Source organism: Ochlerotatus camptorhynchus, unplaced genomic scaffold (assembly GCF_037179485.1).
Source record: "Ochlerotatus camptorhynchus isolate MF236.1 unplaced genomic scaffold, CSIRO-AGI_Acam_v1.1 ptg000412l, whole genome shotgun sequence".
Classification (NCBI taxonomy): Eukaryota; Metazoa; Arthropoda; class Insecta; order Diptera; family Culicidae; genus Ochlerotatus; species Ochlerotatus camptorhynchus.
The window spans coordinates 1270499-1297365 of NW_027040898.1; the positions used below are offsets into that span (position 1 = coordinate 1270499).

The 26867-nt window shown below is 41.4% G+C and overlaps 3 protein-coding genes across 3 annotated transcripts in view; 1 reads left to right on the forward strand and 2 right to left on the reverse strand.

Annotated features, from left to right (window-relative positions):
• The window catches only part of LOC135710983 (hemicentin-1-like), a 277039-nt gene that overhangs the window by 48638 nt on the left and 201534 nt on the right, over positions 1–26867 (forward strand). The gene's annotated exons all lie outside the window — the stretch shown is intronic.
• LOC135710990 (uncharacterized protein K02A2.6-like) lies at positions 10749–11753 on the reverse strand. Its single transcript, XM_065233727.1, has one exon. It carries the CDS (start codon positions 11751–11753, stop codon positions 10749–10751), a length of 1005 nt encoding a protein of 334 aa, XP_065089799.1.
• On the reverse strand, positions 12282–26758 carry LOC135710991 (uncharacterized). Its single transcript, XM_065233728.1, has 4 exons — positions 26637–26758; positions 13792–14017; positions 13042–13735; positions 12282–12292 (listed from the first exon to the last, which is right to left on the reverse strand). Exons 1-4 carry the CDS (start codon positions 26756–26758, stop codon positions 12282–12284), a joined length of 1053 nt encoding a protein of 350 aa, XP_065089800.1.

A 26867-nucleotide genomic window follows, 5' to 3' on the forward strand; every position in this document is an offset into this window, starting at 1 on the left:
CCAATTTCCTTAAATGCTTATTTTTGATCACAGTAGCATTTTTTTTCATTTACAAAGCCGGAGAAATTTGGCTAACGTGCATACGTTCTTATTTATCGTGAAGTGAATTCTTGCTAGATATGGCTTTAAATTATTTACAACCGGAGCTGGCAAATATCACGGCCGTCATGTTACAATGAGAAAACATCTTCTCTCACTATCACGAGACAAAACTACCTATCATAGCTTTCTTGTCATTTTCCAATGTTCACGCACTCGTGAGAATAATTTACATACGGTTTTGGACTCTAAATTTCGAGCTAATTTCGATTAATTGAGGCAAGCAACAGTATGTAATCTGTTGAGTGATTATATTCTTAAGCTTGTCGTGGTGCACATAACAATAATATCAATAAATGAGCTAGTAACTGCAACTATCCCAACACTATCGCGTTCTGTCATGACAAAAAAGTCGATGAGATTTGGAAGAAAATCTCTATCCTTTTTTTTTCTCGTCCGATGATAGTGACAGAAGCATCTCTGTAAATATCGCGTGAGATCTTTCATTGAAAATGACATTTGCCAGCCCTGTCTACAATGAAAGTGTTCAGATACCATCTGAAAGATCGCAGAACGTTTGAGCAACTTAGTCATTTTTTTCGAAAAACCCCTAAAATTTCTTAATTTTAAATTGAAAATTGTCGAGGAAATGCGTGGGGAAAGGTTGTTGCTCGTGGACATTGCAGAAGTGTGGTTTACATATCACTGCACTCTAAAAAGTTATTGAGATAATCTACCCATGAAAAAATCGACCAAGTCCACGTAAACAGTACCACTGAACTGTCATTCGATTGAGGTTAACCCCGGCGGTGCAAAACCTAATTGACTTTCATTCACTTCTCTTCTTGACACAAAACTAATACTGCGTGATGTATAGAAAACTGGTGAGTGAACTAGGATATGGTTAATCTAAGTTAGTATGTAAGTGACTATAGTCACAATTATTTTGATTGTCATATCTTCTGTCTTTTGACATATCCTTATTTTTAAGTGAATTGCAAAGCTGCTAACGAAAACAGTTATCAAACACTTAACATCTTCGTGACGCGACAACTTATCTCATTGCCGGACCGTCTTCAGTAACGAAGCATAGAACCATGCTCAAATTACAGCTCTGAGATCTAAAGATGAGATTTTAGTAAATAATACAAATGTCCCACATGTTTACAACTCTTAGGCGGTCCTTGGATATAAAATTGAGAATCCAAGTAAAATGTTGTCCTATGTTGTTCAGTGAAAGTACGTAGGTACCTTGAGTAAAAATGCACACCTTCGGAAATTTCTATAGTTCCCAGGATTTCTTGTGAAGCTCACACTTAAACAGTTTTCACCATATTCTGCATCAGACGCTAGGCACGCGATAGAAATTCTGCTAACCGAAGCGAATGGTCCCCTTTCGTCTCCATCGTCCACCTCGGGATGATTCACTGGTTATGAAAAGTTTACAACAGCGATAAAGATATAAGCTAGATCCATACAATGAGCCCGAAAGCCAGAGCCAAGAAAGATGAGAATGGAATTTTGACCTCTTCCTGCCCTCTGTCACCACTTTTCCCACAGAGCTGATTGCTGTGCAGCCAACAACCTTGATGGCAGCAGGACTGTATTGTCAACTTCTTTTCGGTTTTACCACCACCTGATGGCGCGGAGGGCGAGGTGCAAGCGAGTGGATAGTCATTTCTAGATTGGAAAAGTGTGGCTTTTCCACACCGATGGTGCCTCGAGCTGTCCAGAATCCTGCAAGACAAGCAATGTGCAATCACATGATATGTAGTTTATTGTGCCGCCACCCCAAAGGCAAGATTTTCTTTTGCTCGTTGAGGTTGTTTTTTCCTCCCGGCACACTCCACTAACTGACTGACTACCAGGCCAGAGTGGCACGGGTCTATATGAAAGGATACAAGAATCGATGTAGCTCTTTATCGTGTGTACCTATAAACTGAAATTCTCGGTTGGTTGGGAGAAGCTTCTTCTCCGAGTGTGCACTTGAACTGCATCTCGGATGGAATAGTGCAGCAACAAAGGTAGGAAAAATGGAACTGTTGGCTGGTATTTGTGGAAGAGATGAAATCATTGAATTGATTGATAAATTTAGACTGTGGTTGGATTCTCAGTCGGTTCATTCCCAATAAAAAATATTGGTAGTCTCTTGCTAGAAATTTGATGAAATTTGTATCAATTGAAAGATTTATAAATTTGTCACCAGGGGAGACACGAACCACATGGGAGCCAACTGATACGTACCATAAAGACGTATTCTATAGATACAATCGCAATGATACAGGAAACCATACCGAAAGAGGTGATTATATTTATGGAGTGCCTTCAATTTAAGCAAGAATCGTTTTGTTTGAAATGAGTGAAAGATATAATGTGATCTATTCTGCTTTCGAACAAGCCACACACATTTTTTTTTTGCTTATTGGCTGCTTCTGATGATACTGAGATAGTGAAAACTTTTACTTGCACACCCAAACAAAAATAGTTCGATGATAGAATAAATCCAAGGTGCCAGCTTAATGATGGATGATTGAATATTACAAGTATTTAGGTGTTTTATTCTGAATTTTCTCAATTGAAATTGATTCCTCTGAATTGCCCTGATTATTTTCTAAGAATTCTCTTGAAATCATCTCTAAAATTGCACTGAGAGTCTCAATTCAGAATTCCCTTGAAATTGTCCTTGAAACTCTACCATTAATTCATTTTAAGTCATCCGCTGAATCCTATTCACATGGAATTTTTCTCGGAATTTCCATGAAGCTCTCTTCTAGATTTCTTTGATATACTTTCAGCATTCATTTGAAATTATGCTCAGAAGTTCGTAGAAATTCTCATTAGAATCCCCATCGAATTATCATTAAAATAAACTTCGGACTCTCTTTACAATTCCAATCTATTATTTATAGCTTTTCTCAGAATCGCATTGAAATTAAAGTCAGAACAGGAATGACCCAGAACAGTGTTGGTAAAATATCAAAAAATCAAATCTCGCCAACGCCCAAGATCACGCTAGACAAAAATCAACAAGCAAACTACTACGGTTGATTTTGCAAGCTGTAATATCGCAGCTCGGAATATCAAGCTAACAAAACTCACCAACTGCAAATCTCACCAAACTGTGGTGAGATTGAGTTTAATGATTTTTGCTTTAAGCGCCCATTACACATGTCAATATATTGACAATAAATTGACATACTGACAATATTATTGAAAAGGTGATATTGATGATGATGATTGATTGACGAAAAGCTGATTTTCATTTCACTTTGTCAATACTCAGAATATATTGACAAAAAAAACAGTCATTTCTATCAATATCATCAATTAACGAATATTGACAACATCAATGGCAATACGTTTGAAGCCTTTTAACCTCAATGTATTAAAGTCAATATTACTTGTCTCAATTTCCTCATACAAAAAACGTGGATCAGCGGGTCAAAAGAGAAACGTCGTTGCTGGACCTACACGGAACCGAAAAATTACCCAACATTAAGTTCTTTTCACTCATCTCCCATGATCCGTTCAATAAGCTTATTTTGAGTAAACCGCTTATAGTAGTTTATACCCCGTTCACATTACAGCGTATATCACGTGATATACGCTGTCTTGCAATGAGCACTCATAAATCTAGTTTTCACTGGAAATCCTATGTATGAGTGCTCATTGCAAGACAGCCTATATTACGTGATGTAAGCTGTAATGTGAACGGGGTATTACATTTGACTACGGCAAAAATAATTACTTACTCATGAGTATTTTCTACCCAAAATTAAGTTCAATTGACTCAAATTAGAGAATATCTCATATACTCACTAATAGCTTATTGAACGATAGTCATGAGAAAGTCGAATCTCTCGTTCCGTTTTTAACAACAACAAAAAGTGAGAGTGGGATGCAAAAGTCAAAATTACCCAAAATTAAGTTAAAAAAACTCAAATTTAGGGTATTTTTTTTTCTCTGTGTATGGAAAATACTAACTACACACTAAATTCGGATAACCTAAGTCGGTAAAATTTTACCCGGTTTTTGAACTACTGAAAAAGTCGGTAAAATTTCAAATTACCATTACTCGTAAGAAATCAATAAAATCGACACATTATGATTGAATGAATTTAAATAGGTCCGTACAATTTCGTAATAAATTTCAAAATTGTTGGATTGGCTGGTACTAGAAATACTCAGAGGGAGAGATGGGTGGAGAGAATGTTTTGAGCCAAATGAACTGCCAAAATCTGAGCGAATCGAACATACCCATTCGAATTTTTCCGAGAATTTCTTATTCCTTCTAGAATAAATTTGAGAGTACATATTGCAAACGAACAGAAATTCAATCCCCTTTATGTTTTGTGTGCTTCTCAAATTTAACTAGTTTTGGAACCAAAAACAATATTCTAACTCTATTGATTAATTGATCTTCGTTGGTTAATTAATGGCACCAAGAAATGTGCAAAATATTGCGATGCAATCAATTATTATTTTGCACGTAACTCAAATCAAAAATAAAATTCATTTGAAATGCTACACTGAAACAAAGATAATAGTTAGGAATACTATTTTGCAGAAAACACTTATTTTCAGTATAACTACGCTTAATACCGTTAAATCTACCATGATTTCAGTATAGTTGACTATAAATATAATCAAATTTACTACCATTCTGTCAAAACTACTATGCTGACTCAAACGGTATAGTAGTTTTGATAGAAAAATTAGTCAAATTAAATGAATTTCGTTTCTGCACAAATCTATTGGTGGGAGTATTTAATTTAAACCATCAATATAGTATTTTTGCCAATGGATTTTGTTTCTGTGTAGCTTCTAGCAAGGGTTGCAAGATAATTTAGGAACAAATCCCTGCTTCCGAATTGAATTTTGTTTTCTCCGCCTATCTCTCCCTCTGAGTATTTCTATTTGGTACCTGAGTACTGCGAACTAACCCAAAATTCTTGTCATTTGGGAGCCGAGTCGAACTGTCAAACGGGAACCAAACATTCAAAAGAGCTCAGAAGTCATGTGGGTAGTTACTGCTTGAACCACAAGTAAAAGTATTGCCACCTACTGAAATCAAATTAAGAATTATAATTATGAAACTGTCGAAACATTGACCTTAGTAGGCGGATAATGTAAATCATCGAACGTGATGCTCGAATAAGTTTTTTTTTATTTTATATTAATAATAATGCCAAAACTGGGTTACGAATTGCTGGAAAAAGAATTTAATCAAACTTTATAAGAGTCATGTGAGCTTTGTGGGCAGGTGCACTCCCAACACCATGTATGCGTTATTTGTGGAGCAGAGAAAGAGGAGCCAAGAGTTCATTTGACAGCATGTATAAACGATTTCGTGAGCTGTTTCGGCAAAACAATTTGAATCTTCGAAATAATTTCACATTTTTTTTTGCACACTTGAAAAATTAAACCAGCAGAGTTCGCAATATCCAGGTTGGTACTATCCTTTGAAAGTGCCAATAAGAAACTGTCAATATTTGTCGATTTATCGATGGTTCTGTCAACGCCAATATCAAATGTTGTAACTTTTTGACAGGACACAGAAAATACACAGGACAACATGATAACAAATTAATGGAATTGAATCAAATCGATTGTCGACTGCGCGGAATTATCACTCGTGTTCAATAACTCACGTTCATGGTATGGAGTTTCATATATATAAACTATTATGCTGATGTTTTGGCAAACATTCCTAAAGGAAAAACTTGCATATATTATTTAATTTGCGTTACGTGTAGGCATGTGAAACGCAGACAGTATTTATTTTATTTTAAAATGATTATGCTTGTGATTTTGTAGCAAATGAACATCCATATAGACGAAGGCTGGGTAGTGATCACTATTGGTGACTGTAAAAGGATACTTTTTTTTTATTTAGTTTGATATCCATTTTATATCACACACGAAGATTTAAACAAAATGGCAACACTGCATGCGTGAAGGTGCATTGTGAGTCAGTCGGTCTAAATGACGTACGTTCTCCCTCCTCTTGGGTACGGGAAGAATATTGAGAAAGTGGAATGAAAATCAGTTTTCAACAATACTCGTCATAAAACCATCGTCATCAATATTACCTTTTCAATATTATTGTCAGTATGTCAATTTATTGTCAATATATTGACCTGTGTAATCAACACTTTAGTGAATTGTCATTAATGTTGTCAATATTTATAGATTGATTATATTGCAAGGAAAATTGACAATACGATGTTTGCCAATAGTAATAGTAATGGGTGCTTTACACCCGAATGCAACCGAAACTTCCATAACGGCTTGCAGCAGTCCCTTCGCGTCTGCTATCGGTGAAGATTAAAAAGATATAGCAAACTATGCTTTCTCTTTCTAAAAAAAAAGATGTGCAATGGAATCATTTTTGTGTCGAGTCAATTCTCAGCTTGATTTTTGCACGTTGTGAATAGTCTCGCAATATCAAAGGAGCTTGTAAAATCAATATCAAGCATGATATTTCGTTCCAATATCACGCGTGATATTGCGAGCGCATGAGAGCGGAAAAATATCAATTTATTTCTGATTTTGCCAACACTGACCCAGAAGTCCAATGACGTAGAAATTGTTTACGCTAAATCTCATTGTTCAATGAGATCGATTGTGCTACATTACCCCGAATGTAACTTCCCTGATCGCCATCACCCCGAATCGTAGATGATTCACCATTCGAGGGTCTTCAGATAGAAATTTAGAGGTGATATTCCCCTCATCGTATGCAGAATGGGGATATTGTCAAAATTATCACATAAATCAAGCAGATTAAAATGAAGTTTCCTACCACTCGAACTATGCTGTGGAACAATATTTTGAAAAAAATCATCTATGGCCATGATTATTTATGTTAAGTTAGAAAAAATTGGAATTTATTGCTTCGTTTCCTTTGAATCGCTGGTAGCAAGTCGTCTCAAAACTGCTGGACAATATGATTAATTTACCCTCACATAAACCTTCGTGGGGCTTCTCTCAGCTTAATCGATAAAGGCACAGCTGTAAAGTAAGACTATTCTAGAGGCGGCTGGGTTCAACTTCTGATCAGGTCTAGACATTTTTCGGGTCTTAATTTTTTTTCGACTTGCCTGAACATCCCAAGTAACAATTTTGGTTTTATGAATGTTCTGTAGACCACGAATTGGACTTGTAGAGTTAAGGGATCTTTCTTCGTAGTTCACTTTTTAAAAAGAACTTTTAATGCTAACACTATTTATTACCGATCTTACACGTTACCCATTTATGATGAAAAAGAGGTAGAGCCTCGTGTGCCCTACCGTTTTAAAGACTAAATATGCTTACATTACAAAATTATGTTACCTGTCTCCTATTGGTGGAGCTACGTGGCGTGATGCGCCACGTTTTCGCGCCAACCAACCTTACTACCTGATTGGTAAATCCACCTATCATTATTTTCTTGACGTAGAACGCTTCAAAACCTTTATAAAACTTGTAATGTTACTTGGGATAGAGTATGATAGTACTTGCCACTCAATAATACTCAAGTAACACTTAGTTGAGACCGAGCCCCGTAACGTGGGTAGATCACCTTTTCGTGGTACGTTACGGGATGTAAGATCTACCACCGATTCCTAGTGTTGACTACTTCAAACTAGGGAAACAGGATTTTTCAGTAATCAAAGGAACACATCTTAGTCCTTGTTACTTTTTATGCCTTGTTGATAGTGATAAGTCCTCGGGTTGCCTGGACCGAGGATGATCTTGAAACAAAGAAAAATGAGTTAGTTAGTCTTCACCCATGTAATTCCTAATCTTCTATTCGTTGTTCCCAAGTTTGAAGTGATTAAAGCTAGGGTTCTGACGCATGGTCATTATCGGTGATATTGCTTGTTTTTTTGCTAAGGAATCCAATTTTGACTGAAAAAGGGGCGCGCCATTGGAGAGTGTTTCAACACACTGAAGGCTATAAATAGCGGGACCTTTCAGTTAGAATCGATTCCTTGCGATGAAGGCAAGAATGGCAACTGTATCAAAACCGAATACTTCATCATTTCTCAATAGTGATGGAGTAATACGACATGCACTATGAACTAAAGACACGGGATATACTACAATAGATCAAATTACTGGTCTCAGTGGATTTATGTCCTGAACAGAGGAAAAAACTAGTTGAGGCCGGCATTAAGTCCTAGTAGGGATTTTATAAAGCCAAAGAAGAAAAATATAAACCATCGTCAAAAGAGGACGGCCCCAGCGTAGTGATTAATATCCATACCTCTCACGCCAAAGTCCGAGTTCATGTATCGGGATGGTCCACCGGAAGATCCAGAACATCCGTACAAGCAGTGTTGGAAAAGTTCGCGATATTTCACGAAGTTCACCTAGGGAAAAGTTCGCGAGTCATAGTGAGTTTTCATGAACTTTTCCATCACTGCGTACAAGTGTTCAATTCATGAAACTGATTCAAGATCTCCGCGGTTTTTTTCGAAACCTCTTAAAGACGTCTTATCAAAATGAATTCAGAGTTGTAACCAAAATATTAACCCTGAGGACCACGAGATGATTCACCGGAAGATCCAGAACATCTGTTAAAGTGGTCAGTTCTTGAAACTGATCCTAGAGCTTCACTTTTTTCAAAACAACTCACTGACGTCTTATCAAAATGAATTCGGAGCTATGTTCGGAAAATTTACCCTTGGGTCCACGGAATGGCCCTCTAGAGGATCCAAATCATCCCTAAAAGAGGCAAATTCATGAAGCTGATCCTAGAGCTCTTCTGATTTTTTCTTAATCACTCATAGATGTCTCATTATTATTATTATTTAGCTTTATTAAGGAGGCTTTCAGCCGTGGGCTGGTTCGCCTCCAAAGATGTCTCATTAGAATAAAATAGGAGTTGTGACCGGAAAATGGACCCTTGGGATGGACTTAATTGTACATGACATGTTTACATACCATAATTTACGTCAACGATGGATTACGTCTCTTGTAAATCTCTAGGATCCGTTTCATGAATTGATCACCTTTACGCATTGTCGAATTCTCGAAGAGAAGGAAACTAGTTTTAGGTTTAAGAGCTAATTATATTTCGACTTGTCTCTTCGGTGGTTGGAACTAAACTGACAAAATATTTTCAATTTGTTACATCAACACATTCTTCTGATGTGTACGCCGATGGTACATCTCCCTTTTTTCAAAAGAGATCGTAGGGTGCCAGCCAAACTGGAAGTCTACGGGTTCTTTCTTGACGCTGTTGAACTGGTTCTTAATATTCACACTGTTAGCAGGAACAACAGATTCATCATCCGTCATTATATCATCGGGCTCGTCATCATCAGGAATGAGTTCATCATATGGAACTGGTTCTTCTATCAGCACTGCTGGGACCAACGGTTTCGGAGCATGTAGGTGGAACTCGTCAACTAGCAAGGCCAAGAGAAGTTGATTGCGTGGATTTGGAGATTGATCGGCATCATTTTCATCCGGATATCGTTGTTTTAGCTGGTTGGTGTGTGCTCAAATCAAGCGTCCATATTCGAGCAAAACAGTGTAGTTCACATTGCCCTTGTGCTCGATTACCTGTCCTGGAATCCAATCGATTGTGTTGCAACGATGGTCCTGAGCGTAGACCAAATCATCCGGATCGAATGATTTCTTCACTGCGCCATGCCGTCTGTTGAATTCAGCGTTCTGCTTCTTGTTCTCCAAGGTTGGACTCTGAACACAATGCTTTAATAGGTCCAGCGTTGTTCGTATAGGTCTTCCTAAAAATAAATGAGCAGGTGTCTTACCATCCGGAGCGCTTCTATTTGAAGTTGACCGGAAAACTGAGAGGAACGTCTGGAGATGCTGGAATGTTACCATGGTTTTCCCTTCGGTGAGTTTCTTCAGTCCTCTCTTAAGGATGTCGAAAAAGCGTTCAGTTTGCCCATTCAATTGTGAGTGCTAAGGGTTTGTCGTCAGGTGGTGGATCCCACACAGAATTGCTTGAATCGAGCACTTACAAACTGGGTACCGTTGTCCGAAACTAGGGTGTGTGGGTTGGCGTACATTGCGAAAGTTTCTGACAGAAATTCCAATGTCACTGTAGTAATTGTATAGGCGTCGACCACGACGAGGTAGTAATAACCATCAACTGGACCTACGTAGTCGATGTGGATCCTCTCCCACGACTCAAGGGTAGTCTTACGGGGTGATTTTGCTGCAACAGCACAAACGTTTCAACATCGTCGTAGATGTTGGGCCAGTAAACGAAACTTCTTGCGAGTGATTTCATTCGGTCTATTCCGGGGTGTCCACGGAGGAGTTGTCGGATGATGCGCTTGCGGAATCGTTCTGGAACTACAACTCTTGTACTTGGAACTACAACCCTTGTCGGGAATAGGACGGAAGAAGAGCTGTATCTGGTAGCTCGCTTACAGTGTTTGGCCAGCCATCGCGGATGTAGTTGATTATCTCTTGTAGGACCGGGTCGTCTCGCATTTCCGTGGAGATCATATCGGATGTGACCGGCAAGCTGGATATTGAGTCTGCGAGAACTGCCTCCACGTCAGATTCCGTTTGGAGAGCAGCAATCACGTATTCCTCGTCTGTTTTGCTGTGACAGCTCATGAAGCGGGACAACACGTTGGCATGTCCAAAACTAGCCGTTGGGATAAACTGGATGTCGAAATCATACAGCAGCATCGTTAGCGCCCAACGCCCTTGCTGCCGAAAACTTTAAGGAGCGGATTTTAGTCGGTCTGCAGCACGAATTTTCGTCCGAATATCATCTTGTGAAACCGAGTGACAGCAAATACTAACGCGACCGCTTCCTTTTCAATTTGACCATAGTTTTCTTCTGCGGTCCATTTCCAAGGAGCATCCTTCTTTAGTAGACGGTCAAGCGGCGCTTGAAGTTCCTTCATCTGGCCAACGAATCGTCCGTAATATTTGATCGCACCAAGGTACGAGCGTAGTTGCGATACATTCATCGGTGGTGGCATCTCGGAGATAGCGTTGGTTTTAGCAGGATCTGGGCGGAGACCATCTTTATCGATTATGTGACCCAGAAACTTGATCTGCGGAAGAGAGACCCGGCACTTCTCGAAGCGTAAGTGAAAGCCATACTCACGAATCCGGTGAAGCACAGCGTTCAGCCTGCGATCATGATCCTGTTGAGTTTTTCCAGCGATCAAGAGGTCGTCCAGGTATGGCTTGACACCTGGAATTCCAGCAACCATACTGTCAATGATCTTCTGGAACGCTCCAGGCGCAGATTTGAATCCTGGTGGCAATCGATTGTACTGGAACAGTCCTTTATGAGTGTTTATAGTGAGCAGCTTTCGAGATGCTTCTTCAACCTCGACCTGCAGGTAGGCATCGATGTTGGAGAAGAAACGGCATCCGGCTAGTTCGGAGTAGATGTCGTCTGGATGTGGCAGTGGATGGCGATCCGACTCTAGGGCATCGTTGAGACCTGTAGAGTAGCCACGACAAATGCGTACGGAGACATCGGACTTGCGAACCACAACTATGGGAGCAGCCCAATCGGAGAACTTGACTGGTGAAATGATGCCGTTGTCTTGAAGCCTTTGGAGCTCAGCACCAACCTTCGGAAGTGCAGCGTAGGCAACCGGTCTCTTAGGGCAATACGCAGGACGAGAATCTGGCTTCCGGTAGAGGATTGCCTGTGCTTTTGTGCAGCATCCGAGCGAGGTCTGGAACACTTCAGGAAACTTGAGTTGCAAGGATTGCATGATTGCGTTTGAGTTGTGCTGTATGGTGTTCACTAGCGATTTGAATGGGACCGACCAGAGATCTAACTGATCGATTGTTTCGATACCGAGAACGTTGAGATCAGGGTTTGTTCTAATCTAATCTAATCTAATCTAACACCAACAAAGCCAGTTCTTGAAAGCATCCTGGAAAATGATATATATACCTAGATCATTTTTCTTGTCTATTTGATACATGTTTCACATCAAAGATGCGTCACACATATCAAAACGACCAGGCCTACTGTGCAGCATTTAAGGGGCAAGATGAATAAAAAAACATCGGGCCTGTTTAAATTTAAGATTTAAACACGATGCTTCAGAATCCAATAAATGGATGAAACGTGGACATCTCGTACTTTACGTTCCGATTTTCGTAATTATTTGATTGGTTGGTCGTTGGAAGCATCAAAGCTAGAAAGGTTAAGTGATGCTTCATTTTCTTCTGACGGTTGGGGCATGAGCACTAACTCTTGCCCTAGCGTTTTATGACTTATGGCTATAGCTCCATCACTCGCTTTCTGAAAAGAGAAGAGGGAAAGGAATAGGAGAAGGACAAAGCGAAAAGGATTATGAACATAAGCAATATTTTTGATTTGAAATATACAATATAGAAATGCAGAACCCGAGTCTTGTCACTATTCTCAAGCCATAAAAAGTATCAAGGACTAAAATGTGAACCTTTGATAACTAAAAAATCCTGATTCCCTAGTTTGAAGTTGTCACGACTAAATAGGGTTCGGTGGTTGATCTTATATCAGTAACGGACCACAAAAAGGTGATGTCCCAAAGTTACTGGTTTGAAAAGATAAAAATTAACAAGAACTCACTAAGTTTAGCCAATTGAACCTGAAGGCTGCCTGACATGTGTTGATGTAGAAGTCCAAATTGTAGACGAAGCTTGACGAAGATCAACATAAACTAGTCTAGTTTATAGTAGTTGCGCTGAATGTCCTCCTTCGATTTGAGATAAACAAATGTTCGGATGTATGTAGTCGATTTTTGATGTGCATTGGCCAATGGTCAGGTTCAACGCTGCGACTCAACGAATGATAGCACTAATGATGGGACGAATGATGGAACGCCTCGTGGAGGTTCTGCTTGGCTTCGAAATAGCTTATCAGTGGCAAATAATAGGTACCTAGAAATTGTCTCCTGGACTTGGTTATGGCCAGTTCAGCAACCGATTATTGATCATTGAGATCAGGGTTTGTTAAGACGAAAGTGCGGCCTTCCTTTGTTACGTCTTGAACGGTGATTTTGAACTCACCCAGGATGTCGATGTTGTCACCTGATGCACTCACGGCGATGACTTCCGTAGAATTGATGACAGGCTTACCCACGGCAATCCAAGTCTGCTTGGAAAAAATGGTGATGTCGGAAGCACAATCGAGCTGCAATGTCGCTGTTGAGCCGTTGATTTCGATCTTGGTATACTTCCGGTTCTTCGTTAGGTCGATTCGCTCGACCGTGATACCCTTAAACTTGATGAAGTGTTTAGGTTTCGGTTTATCGACCTTCTTTGCTGGCTTCTTTTCGGATGATGAGCAGTAACCTTCCTCCTGGCCCTTCCACTTGCAGTTCACACAGGTTTGAGACTGGTAGGGACACTCCTTTACATTGTGTAAATCCCCACAGAACCAGCAATTCGTTTGTCGTAATTTCTCCTTCCTACTTGTTGAATGTCGATATATTGCTTTAACGATAGATCTATCTGAGCAACCTTTCTCGATCATCTTCGTATCCTGCTTGAGGTTGGTAATGCGGTTGCACTCCTCAACCAGGTTTCCAAGCTTCAGCGTTGCACCGTCAGCCGGCGGTGCGGTTTCTTCTCCTTCCAGCTTTCCAATCAGCCTGGTCCGGATGTCTGAATCGCGCGGTGTCTGGAGACCGCATACGAACCTGAGCGTCTTGAATTGGTCGCTGGAGAGCTTCTCGATCTGGAACGATGATTCGGCAAAACGCTGTTAACGTAGCGTTCGTGGAGTTGCGTGCCAATTTTCCTCAGAAGCAGCCTGACCTTAGCTTTATCATCCAGGTGCTTCCCGTTCTCCTTGAATACGTCCTCGGATCGAGCGTACCACGATTCGAAAAATAGTCCTCCGTCTGAATCATAATGAAACTCGTCAATTCCGGTGGAGAGAGACTCGATGATCTTCTCGCTTCCAACTTGATTGGCGTTGACCTGTTGAAGAGCTCCAATCTGCTGCTGCTGGTTGGCGATCAGTTCCGTCAGCCGGAGAATTCTTCCGGAAAATCGCAGGAAATTTAGCTCATCGCCAAAATATGTTGTGTTCTCGAAGAGAAGAAAACTAGTTTTAGGTTTAAGAGTTAATTATATTTGACTTGTCTCTTCGGTGGTTGGAACTAAACTGACAAAATATAATTCAGTTTGTTACTTTCGTACCATGGCTACAAATCATGGCCTACCCAGGCAACATATTCTTCTGATGTGTACGCCGATGGTACACGCATGTTTCGGATCTTCCGGTGGACCATCCCGTAGTATCCAGAGTCCATATTCCGAACACAACTAAGAAACCACGGAGCTCTCGGATCAGTTTCGTGGATTTACCATTATACGGATGCTCCGGATGTTCCACAGGACCAGCCTTGTGTCCTACCGGAAATTGACCATTCCAAAAGGTGGCTAACTATCTGTTCAACAACTTTTCCATAGACATTAGGAAGTTATCTCTACAAATTGCCGTGCAATCAGTGTTTGGTTCCAATTAGCTCAAATCTCATATGGTCAGCGAATCCAAACAATACAGACAAAACGGTTGCTATGACTACCATGACAAACTCGCTCTGTAACATAGCTCGATCCGAGTGGTAGAAGGATAATGATATATTGCTTGCCTGCTTTGTTGCAATATACACGGATGAGGACATAGCTTGATATGAATCGAGAAAAGACATAACATAAAAATTCCCATTAACACACGTGTATCATGTTCGGTTTTACTTCGTGAAGCAGCTTGCCAACAATTTGCTCGTTTCCTTCTACCGCCCCGAGTGAGTTGTGTCGCACGAGCTGCTTGTCATGAAAAAGAAGGAAGAAGATTATATCATTATTGCTTTGCACTTCTGACATAGCGTTATTATTCGGTTCGTTGATCGTTTGTCATTTTGTCATTTGGAGATATTTTTGATTCCTTGCATATGGTATGTGTATTCGTTAATGCCGGATGGACCGTACAGTGGCATCAGTACTATCAGAATCAGGTAAGAAGGAATCTGTTCTATTGAAATCTTGACTGTATCTATTTTACCGGCGAATCGGTTCCGGAATATGCCTTCCAAGAAATAACGCCTTCTCTTCAACAAACGCAACAGGGGCAATTAAAACTTAATTTTTCGGAATCGGTTTTCCTCGACTGGAACACATGTTTGAAGCTTTGTGCCATAATCGAGAACACTCAAAACACTTTTGAAATCGTCAAGCACGTTTGAAAAGTTCATAAAATGATAAAAATTAACGCGAAAAAAAAAATACAGCTGCAAAAACCAAACACGTGAACTTTGCATACCACGATCTCCACTTTTGAGCAGAATAAAACAAGAGAACCGAAAATTTAACTACTAAACATTTCAAAATTTATGAAATAAGACAAAAAAGTTATCAATTTTAATCCGAACATCTAAAAATTTTAAAAGTCGTTTTTGGATAATCAAAATAAATGTTTTTTTTTGTGTGGCTAAAGCGTAGATATGAGAAATTAAAAAAATGGCATTTTAAAACTGCAAATGAATTGTTGGTGATTAAAAATAGGACAGACGAAAATTCTATAATATCAAAGTGGACAGTTAAAAACTGACAGTTGATGAAGCGAAATATGAGGAGCTAAAATTTAACTGAAAATTAACAACCGACTTAAATCTGACATGCGAAAAACGGTCAACTGAAATTGTTGTTGTTGTTTGAGACTTTTAGCCTAAGGTCAACTGAAAATTGAACAACTATAAATTAAACTTATTAACTACTTATTACTACTTATTTAAAATTGTGATCCGCAAACGAACCACTTAGTAATAAGACGAATAGAGTACATTTCCTATTATATTTTAATGAAAAACTTATGCACAATACGATTTTCGTTGAGATGTTTGCTATGCTTCTTTGCGCCGCCATCTTCTCTTGCTGTTCTGCGCTCGCTGGAACAACAAGTTTTTTGGATTTTCGAACGCTTTTTGTTCAATTTACTAAGTGAAGTACAACCAGGCAGTCAAGAGTGTAACTCTTTGAATAAAATTATCTTCCAAAAATAGTACTCTGGAGTCGCGGGGGATACGTGCTGCGTAAAATAACCGCGTAAATTCTGAAATCCGCGTAAAAAATACCGTGTGAATTCCGAAATCCACATAAAAACCGTAAATTCCGAAAACCGCGTAAAAAACCGAGTAAAAACCGACTCCAAAATATAACGATAAACCGTGTAAATTCCGAAATCCGCGTAAATTTCGAAATCCGCGGAAAGGAAACTGCGCGAATTCCGAAATCCGCCCAAAACGCGACCTTTGTGTATCGCCAAACGTATGACTTCAGTACCGACATCTCACGGGCTTCTCGCGGAAAACAGGCTGGCTCGCTAATTCGCAAGCAATGTTGCATGCAACAAAAACCAAATATGTAGAAACGTCAAAGGGATCCGATACCAGCGCTGCGACGAGTAGTTCAAGTAGTACATTGTTCTGAACAATTAAAATTGTATTGTAGTTTTACACGAATTTCCATGCATATAAAAAGAGCATGCATATTCATGTGAAACTAAATTGGGTTTTAAATTTACACGACTTGAAATTTACATGCTTGCATAATTAAACGTCACTTGAATTTGACATGGATGGTTTTACATGGGCTCACCTTGTAATTTTACAGGACAGTTCTAATTACACGCATTTCGCTTTTTGAACGAATTTTCATAAAATCTTGACAATCAGTTCGCGAAATTATCACGCACGCGGAATAGCCCACCTGAATGGCTTAAGATGAGCTCATATTGTAATTTTGCAGGACATTTAAAATTAGACGCATTTTGGTGTATTGCTACCTTTGCTACCTGGTTTGAATGAGATTAATGTACCATGACATCGTGTTATTCCGTGCGGGTGATGATTTCGCGAACATGATATTCGCTTTTTTATATTATTCGTTCGAATTGATGCATACACACTTAAAAAAATTGATATAAATTTAGGACCTCTGAAACTGGCATATACGAGCGTAATTGAGTTATAAAAGATGTGAAATTCAACTCAATCAAACGTACTTTCGAACTTTTCTGTCTCGGAGCACTTAATTTTACATAACATGTTTGTTTACGTCTCATCCTTTATGTCAAATATAGATTCCGTCATGTGTAATATTAGTTATTTCTAAGTGTGTAATCATAAACAGACATAACACATTGAATATTTCGCACTGTAAAACATCGTCGTTAAAACATTACCGCCATCTGTTGAGTACACTGTGGTGGGTAGTACGCTGAACAGATTGCAGTAGTGTGTAAACGTCAAACGCATGGGAAATGACTATGCACGCCACAGGTGGCGGTACTATCAACTACGATACTTTTTAATTGACCGTTAAATGCTTGTTCGATGAACGACTTGTGAGAGTTATGTCTGTTTGTCTGTGATATATGTATTTTCAATCGTATCTCGAGCTTAGCAATACACTTAGAAATACCTAATCTTATACGTGACGAAATCCATCTTCAAAAATCTCCATTCAAAGTTCAAATAATTTGCGCGACCCCTAAAACTTCAACAATCTTTACCATTTTTGGCATAGTCTATTATTTTGGGGTAATCGAACCACCCTCCAGGCCTATCATAAATTCATCACCTTTTCCAAAATGAAGCACCCTAGTGTACACGCAGCACGGAGTCAGGTATGCGTCATAACCTTACAATCCCAGTAGCGTCATACCAATCCTAAACCCCTCCATGGTTCCGTGTATGACCCATTAATCCACGGTTAAGCAGCAAGGCCCAGTTCGTGGGCGTTCCACCCACTCGTGCAGCACAGTCGAGTGAAAGTTTTCCAGCACGCTGAGGATCGACCCGTTCGTTGAGCTTCATCAGTTATGGAGTCCACCCAGCAGCAGTTCGAGATCCCATCAACGCTGGCCAGCAAACACACAGGCTCGAGCTAGTCTGTAAAAGAGGCATATGTAGCCCACCCCAGACGGCCTCCGTTGGCTTGACCAGAGGTTTCTGGTCCTTCACTAACAAAGCAACAAATTCATTTCCACTGCTACTACCACTACTACTTAAAAGTAATTATGTATGTAGAGATGATCACCCTACCATTGAACCCATGCGTAAATTTCAACATGAAGCAATTTTGAGCAAGTTTTCTTTAGCAACCAATTGCAGCAATTTGTATTGTTCAGATGATGCATTGTTCTGAGAAAAATTTAAGTTCAGGAGCCCAATCTTTTGATCCATAAGCCAAATTTAGAGCCATTTCCCCTACCTAATCAAATATTCTACAAAGTCACCATGAAGGTAGTTCTACCGTCCGTCCCACACAGGCACAACTGAAAACAGTAATTTACGCTGTGGAATTTCCAAACCAATCATTACCGAAAGTGTAATTTCACTCAAAACCGAAAATTATTGTTCCCTTTATTGAAAATTTACACCGCAGCATTTTGTGTGAGGTCATTACAGCCGAAAATTATTGGTTCTCAGCAGCCTATTTCCAGGACCACCAGTCAGCCTCAGGCGCTCACAGCGTTACAAACAAAGTAATGAACAATCGTTATTAACTCTTACCACACTATAACCGGGTGGAATATTTTAAACCGTACATAAGTGCCACACCAGTCGGCAGTGTATAGGTACGTACTAAAATCCACATGTTCCTCAATGTATTACCGCATATTTAATATGCAAACTTTCCCAATCACTATTCACATCGGATTCTGGATTCAGCCGACAGAAGGGTTAATGCCATCGTTTCCATCACCAGGCGAAGAGAACAAAAGAGTCGCTTCCCGTAGCCCTGTATGGCAGAATCCTATGTGGTAAATGGTTCTAGAAAAGGACACATACACACATACACACACTTACACACTTCACGTAGGAGAGAAGAGTAAGTGCTTGCCATTCATCGACGCTTTATTGAACGGAACTCGTCGTCGCACAAAGCACAAAAGAAAGGTAATTGTAAATCAAAATGAATCGTTCTACGTGACCGCTCTGGTTGGGGTGTCGATTGAACGGCAGAACGGCAGCCATACGGCTTCTGACCTGGTGGGTGCAGCCACCACCGGAACATGGAAGTTTTCAACGGCGGAAGCGCAGATTGTGTGCGAACATTGCTTGCAATCCGGTTCACGGAGTGTCTCAGTTGGTCGACTAGCATTTAGCACCAGCACTGGTTCCCAGAGGTGATTTCATTGTTTTCCATCTGAAGAAGTAAGTGGTACAATAAATCATTAACATTAAGGTGCAATTTAGGTTGATGCATTTTCGAAAAATGTATTTCGACGCATCATTTCAGATTGCAAAAAGCTCGAGTCATTTTGTGTAAAATTGCAAAAGGAATGTAATAACGAGAACTTTGAAAATGATACGCCGGCAAAAACTAGGATTTTTTTTAATACATCATGGCACCTTCACTGACACTGCATTCTGTTGCTTAAGGCCAGTGGGTTTCAACCTTTTCCATTCCATTCTCCCTACCAAAAAAGTTTGCTCCCACTCACTAATAGCGAATTCGTTTATTACCGGGTTGGAACTAGTTCCAACCCAGAGTGAAACCGAACTTTTTGTATTGCGAACCTCAACCTGAAGTAGGTTTTAAAAATTAACGATCACACTGGTGTCAAAACAAAAGAAGGCCCAATCTTGATATACCCGATCCAGGTTGGAACTGAATAATAAACGAATTCACTATATGGCTGGACTAGTTTGGTTGCATTCCCCCTTGGGAGAGAATCAGTGGTGCCACAAATACAGATTTTTTTTTTTCTGTTGATTAATTTTTTTAATAAGGTTCAATCAAATTAACTTGACAGAGCCGAAGATTCTTGTTCACTATACAAAACATCGTAAAACTATAGTTAAAAGATACAACACACTAAACACCTAATTTTTCGCTATCCAAAAAGCCTCCTCCATCAGAATATGATCCGCTTCCAGTGGTTTCATTGTATGGCAGTATCGTCAACGGGGGGCAGAGCATTTCCATTGCCGCAATGGACGCAAAACGCAAAACGCAAACACACACTCATCACGAAACTCAACTGCTGATGAAGAACAATGAGGAGAGCCACACCATGTAAACAGACAATCGCGTGACACACATCGATAGTGGCCTGCTTCTGTCGACAGCCGAGTGAACACTGATACAGATTTGGGTACACGGAAGAAGTTGGAACCCCCTTTATTATTTTGATACCGTAAGGTACTGTAACAAGTTTGCTATCTAATTTTTGGTATTTTTGGAATCATGTTTTGAGCTAAAGATTGTACTCGAAAAAATGCAACACTTTCTTTTGTGCACAACTTTTTATTGCATGGGTAAAAATTGACGAAATTTTTAGTAAAACTAGTTTAGCGTATAATGTTTACATGTGCGAAATCTCGTCACAATCTGTCAAGAGGTTATCGAGATAGCTTCCAAGCAAGAAGTGCTTGGACGAAAACAAATTATGGGAGCGGTCGTGGAAAATCCAGGCCAGTCCCACTGGTAGATCGCGAAACAGTTTGGAATCGACAATTCGATCGTGTTCCGTGTGGTAAAATCGTTCAAGGAGACCCAGACGACCCAACGGTGAGCTAGCAGTGGAAGGAAAGTGAAGACGACCGACCCCGTGAACGCAAGAAAGGTGAGGGGTTACTTCAAGCGCAATCCAAACCTTTCGATTCGAAACGTGGCCAAGAAGGTCAATTCTTCCATCTGGTTCGTCCAGCAGACAATGAAGTGGGCCGGACTTCATATCTTCAAGGTAATGAATGCGCCTAACCGAACCAATAAACAGAATACGGTGGCCAAATCCCACGCCAGGAAGCTGTACCGCGAGTGGTTGGTGCAGCCGAAATGCATCGTAATGGACGACGAGACGTACATTAAGGCGAACGCCAAGCAGATTCCCAGCCTGGTGATTTTCGTCGGCACTTCCCGCCTGGATGTTCCAGAAGAAGAAGGTCGACCAATTTGACAAGAAGTACTTAGTGTGGTAGGCGATCTGTGGCATCATCGTGCCATAAAGGCGAAACCGGTGATGGAGTGGTACAAAGCCAACGATGTTGTTTTTGTGCCGAAGAAGGCAAATCCGCCAAACTCGCCAGAATTCTGGCCAATAGAAATATTATGGGTGATTATGAAGAGCAAGCTCCGCAAAACAGGGAAGGTCTTCAAAAACGACAAGGATTTGAAGAAAGAGTGGATAAAAATGTGTAAGAAAGATGACACAAGTGTTGCACAGAATTTGATGGGTAACGTAAAGTTAAAGGTGCGGGCATTTATCCTAGGAGAGGAAGTTGAATAAACCAACTATGCAAAAACATAGCCAATATGTATTTATTTATTCCCTGAGAGTTTTAAAAATATCCGACTTAAAATGATTTTTGGTGATCATTTTTGTCTGTTGCATTTTTTTCGAGTACAGTCTTGAACAATCTTGGTATAGTACCATACAGTATCAAAATAAACAAGAGAGTCCCAACTTTTTTCTAGTACTAAAATCGGTATTTGTGGCATCGCTTTTGTAAGTAAACATATATGCTTGACAACGCACCGCAGATGTTTGCAATACTCACAATTACATACATGCTGTCGAGTCTGGATGCCTCATTGCGTATGACGTACGTAGGTTTCAGGTTTAGCCGATGGTTGTGAAGCTTTTTTTTTTCCTTGATTTGTTTTCCGTCGATCTTGTTTTCCGTGCTGAGCACCAATGCTACCGACGCCAGGGAGGAAGCTCCAACAACTGGACCCTACCTATCGACCCATCAACTCATGAACCGGAGACCAACGGCTTTACTTCCCTTCCGAAGGAAGGCGTGATTAGAGAAGTTATGCCTCAAAACATCCCGCCGGCGCCAACTGGGATTGAACCCAGGCCTGCTGGGGTGAGAGGTAATCACGCTCACCACTAATGGTTGTGAAGCTGTAGCTGCTGTGCTTACTTACTTACTTAAGTATCTTGGGCACGTTGAGCTTCGAATGAGAAAGGGGCTCTTCAAATTATGGTCATGTGAGAATTCGTTTCCTCAGAATTGATTGAATGGTTGTATTGGTTCATCTTCAATCGATTGATATGAAAATTTACAGCACTGTTCAGTGGTGCAAAGGGCCTATGTGAAGAATTCCGTCTTAGGCGACTCCTCGCTTTTGCCTTTACTTGAGCTCAGCTGCTGCGTGTCCTGCCTTCCAATCCAGCGGTTGCTTGTAGATTTTATTCTCGATCCTTCGTTCTGTGTGGTCGATCCACCTCCACTTCCGTTCTCGAATTTCAGTTGATTTTTATTTATTTATTTATGTTATGGTCAACAGGTAAAATGTTTCTCCCCAATGACAATATACTTACTTACTAGACAAATTAACATAAAATACTCTTTAAATTGTACTTATTTCTAAAACGGGAAACATTGTAGCATCTGTTAAACATGCGACACATCCTCCGCATGGGATCATTCCATCCGTAGTTGGTTCGTGAAAGGCGGTTGTTCAGGAAAGCTTGCGATCGTAGATTACGGCGGTGGGTATTGATGTCGATGCTACTCAGTAGTGTTGAGCAATCAACGTTTCCCTGAAGAAGATCAACGACGAAGCTCGCCATTGCTACGTTACGTCTCGCATGCAAAAGCTCTAAGTTGATAAGCATACAACGGCTTTCATAGCTAGGTAGATTTCTAGGGTCATTCCAGCGAAAATGCATTAAAGCATACCGGATGAACTTCCGTTAAATAGCTTCAATACGCATGGTTTCATTTTGGTAGTATGGAGACCACACAACCGTCGAATTCTCCAAAATAGGTCACACCAACGAACAGTATAATGCTTTTAGGCAGTATACATCTTTGATTTTTTTGGCGAAGCGGAATATGAACCCGAGTTGTGAGGAAGCTTTGGATACTACGTATGCAACATGATCCTTGAAGCTGAGCTTGGAGTCAATCAGTATTCCCAGATCCTTGATAGTCGATTCACGTTTCAAAGTTATGCCCGTCAGGATGTAGTCATGGTGAAGAAGCGAACGCTTGCGGCCAAAGGAAATTACAGAGCATTTCGAGACATTCAGTGACATGCCATTAATACGACACTACTCAGCGAAGACTTCCAATTGTTGCTGCTAGAAAATGGCATCCGCATACGATAGTTTAAGGCATTTCAAGATGGTATTAACATCATTCATGTACAACAGAAACAGAAATGGCCCAAGATGGCTACCTTGGGGAACGCCGGATGTCACAAGGAAGGATGATGAAACATAGTCTCCAATCATGGCAGACATGTTTCGACCAGTCAGGTAGGAGTAGCGCCAAGTAAGCAAGCCATCGTGAACACCTATCCTGTCGTATTTAGCCAACGCAATGCCATGGTTCATTTTGTCAAATTCTGCGGAGAGGTCTGTGTAGATGACATCTACTTGATCGCCACGTTCTACTTCATGAATGATGAACGAAGTGAACGTAACTAAATTGGTGGTCATGGAACGCTTAGGCATGAAGCCATGCTGAACACGAGAAACTATTTCCAGCAAGCTGGAAAAAACCCCAGACATCAAGGAGAGATTGAACACGTTGGCTAGAAGTGTCGCGAGAGCAGTCAGGCAGTGTTGAGGACTACCGTCGCGACGGTACGCCATCTGGACCGGAACCCGTTGAATTTTTTAGCTGCTTCCCGGACGAAATAACCATTTTGCTGGTGACAGAAAGTGGATGGCTGGAGAAGGTTTAGAGAGAGACGTTACTAGACGCAGCAATTACATCCTGAGTGCTGAGTCTTTCGTCGTTGAAAACACTGCCGAATTGTGTGCGAAACAAGTCGGCAATACCCACGATAGAGTCCACTTCCACTACGCCGTTCGTCATACTTGAGGGTAGTTCGCTTTCCTTTCTTTAGGCATTCATGGCGCCAAAAGTTCTTAGGATTTGATTTCAGATGACGCTGAAGCTGGTCATGGTACAGTTGGTTGTTGAGTCGCTTGTAATTCGTGTTAGAATAACTTGCTTTCGTGGAATCGTTTCGGTATTTGCTGTGCTTACGAAGAGCAGTCCTTTTATATTTTTATTTTCAATCGCTTAAGCTCTGAATTCGGCCAGGCAGGTTTAACAGGTTCGCGACTGATTCGCTTTGGTAAGAATTGATCGATTGCGTACAAAAGAATGTTGAATATCGTCGATGCCGCGAGATTAGAATCACAGCCACGCAGTGCCTCTTCCCAGTCGACATTTGAGAGAAAATCATTCATTTCGCTGAAGTTGACTTCGCCAAAGCTATAGAGGACTCTCTCTACAGTGTCTTTGAAATTACGATGAACGTTGAGCTTTATGCTCACCAGCAGAGGAGGATGATACCTTACCAATCAGGCTAAGGCCTTGTTGTCCTCTGCTGTCCGAAGAAGTCGTCTCCACTCTACTCGATCAATGGCCACAGTTCGCCAGCCTCGTAGTCTGCGAAGGTTCCACAGGTCACCTTCTACTTGGTCAATCCACCTTGCCCGCTGCGCGCCTCTTCTTCTTGTTCCTGTTGGGTCGCTTTCTAGAACCATTTTCACTGGGTCGTCGTGCGGCATTCTTACGACGTGCCCAGCCCACCGTAGTCGCCCAATTTTTGCGATGTGGACGATGGATGGTTCTCCCAGCAGCTGGTGCAATTCGTGGGTCATTCGCCTCCTCCACGTTCCGTCATGCATCTGCACTCCACCGTAGATGGTACGCAACACCTTCCGTTTGAAAACACCAAGGGCGCGTTGGTCCTCCACGAGCACAGTCCAGGTCTCATGGCCGTAAAGGACCATCGGTCTAATCAGCGTCTTGTAGACAGTCAACTTCGTGCGGCGGCGAATTTTATTCGACCGGAGCGTCCTCCGGAGTCCAAAGTAGGCACGATTCCCTGCCATAATGCGTCTTTGAATTTCTCTGCTGGTATCATTTTGGGCGGTCACCAGTGAGCCCAAATACACGAACTCATCGACCACCTCGATTTCGTCACCGTCAATCTGAACTCATGGTGGGAGGCTCACATTGTCTTCCCTAGAACCTCTTCCTTTCATGTATTTTGTCTTTGATGCGTTGATGGCAAGTCCAATCCGTCTAGCTTCAGCCTTCAGTCTGATGTACGTTTCCGCCATCATCTCAAAGTTCCGTACCATAATGTCAATGTCATCGGCGAAGCCAAGGAGCTGGATGGACTTCCTGAATATCGTGCCACTCGTGTCTATCCCAGCTCTTCTGATCACACCTTCTAACGCGATGTTGAACAGCAGACACGAAATTCCATCACCCTGCCGTAGCCCCCTTCGAGATTCAAAGGGACTCGAGAGTGTCCCAGATACTCGAACAACGCACATCACTCGATCCATCGTCGCCTTGACCAAACGCGTCAGTTTATCCGGAAGTCCGTACTCGTGCATAATCTGCCATAGCTGATCCCGATCGATTGTGTCGTATGCGGATTTGAAATCGATGAACAAATGATGGGCACGTTGTATTAGCGGCATTTCTGCAGAACCTGCCGAATCGCGAAAATTTGGTCCGTGGTAGCGCGGGCACCCATGAATCCCGCCTGGTATTGCCCCACGAACTCTCTTGCATATGGTGACAGACGGCGGCATAGAATTTGGGAGAGTACCTTGTAGGCGGCGCTCAGCAGTGTGATCGCGCGATAGTTGCAGCAATCCAACTTGTCGCTCTTTTTGTAGATTGGGCATACGACACCTTCCATCCACTCCTCCGGTAATATCTCCTCCTCCCAAATCTTGGCAATTACCCAGTGCAGCGCTCTAGCCAGTGCTTCACCACCGTATTTTAATAGCTCACTTGGTAGTTGATCTACACCAGTTGCATTGTTGTTTTTCAGCCGACCGATCTCCTCCTCAACTTCTTGAAGATCAAGGGCCGGTAGCCTGTCGTCTTCTGCGCGTGCTCCAAGGTCTGCTGCCGTGCCACCTTCGTTTTCTGCTGCTTCACCGTTGAGGTGCTCGTCATAGTACTGCTTCCACCTCTCAATCACCTCACACTCGTTCGTGAGAAGGATGATGTCTACAGTTTTTAACAAGCGCGGAGGGGGCTGATATTATGGAATAATCAGTGCACATCTCCTCACTTACGAAACAGAGATCGAGCATGCGGTTGTTATGGTTTGGAATTCCATTCATCTGTCCGAGTCTTGCATTGCTATAGACATCCAGCAAATTACATGATGCCTGGTTGAAGTTGTAGGTTGAAGTCTCCCAGGATGATTAAGTTGTCATTAGCGCCCATATGCGAAACAATCCAATCGAGTGACAGCAGGTGCTTTTCGATGATAGTACCATCGTTTACACGATCCGGAGGAATGTACACCACGCAAATGTAGAGGGTAGAGTCACGAGAAGTAATTGACACCCACAATTGCTCAACGGACGAATTTTCAGGAGGTGGTAGTAACCGTAGCAGGAACGCTAAAAGAACACCACCGCCAGTGTTTTTACTGCTGTTGGATGGCGACGGATTTGGCGGAAAACGGTGTATGTACGGTCGAACAACTGACATGATAATGTATTGTCATATAGCCAAGTTTCGGTAAAAGCGTAGATATCGTAGCAGGCGTCATTGCATGCAAGCTGGTACTCTGCCAGGGAGCTGTTGATTCCACCCAGGTTTTGATAATACAGCAAGACATCAGATGACACTAACTTATCGTTTCTACGGACTGCCGCTTGAGCCTGGCGAGACGATTGCTGTGTCGTACAGGTGGTCAGCGGCGGTGCGTCCTTTTGCGTGACGCATAGCGATAGGAGAGATAGACAACTGGCCATGCAGCGATGATCGATTATGAAATGACGAACTAGAACTAAGCGATGTATCAACGGTTGAATTGTCACGAGCGGGATCATACTTGCCAGAAACGACGGGAAGACCCCGTCA

Excerpts from the sequence above, each read along its gene's own strand:
- LOC135710990 (XM_065233727.1), bottom strand. The coding sequence starts at position 11,753 with ATGCAATCCTTGCAACTCAAGTTTCCTGAAGTGTTCCAGACCTCGCTC.
- LOC135710991 (XM_065233728.1), bottom strand. The coding sequence starts at position 26,758 with ATGGCCAGTTGTCTATCTCTCCTATCGCTATGCGTCACGCAAAAGGAC. Across the intron at positions 14,018-26,636 it reads GCAGTCCGTAGAAACGATAA|AATTCTCCGGCTGACGGAAC; the intron begins GTTAGTGTCATC and ends ATTTTCCGGAAG. Across the intron at positions 13,736-13,791 it reads ACCTGGATGATAAAGCTAAG|CGTTTTGCCGAATCATCGTT; the intron begins GTCAGGCTGCTT and ends CTACGTTAACAG.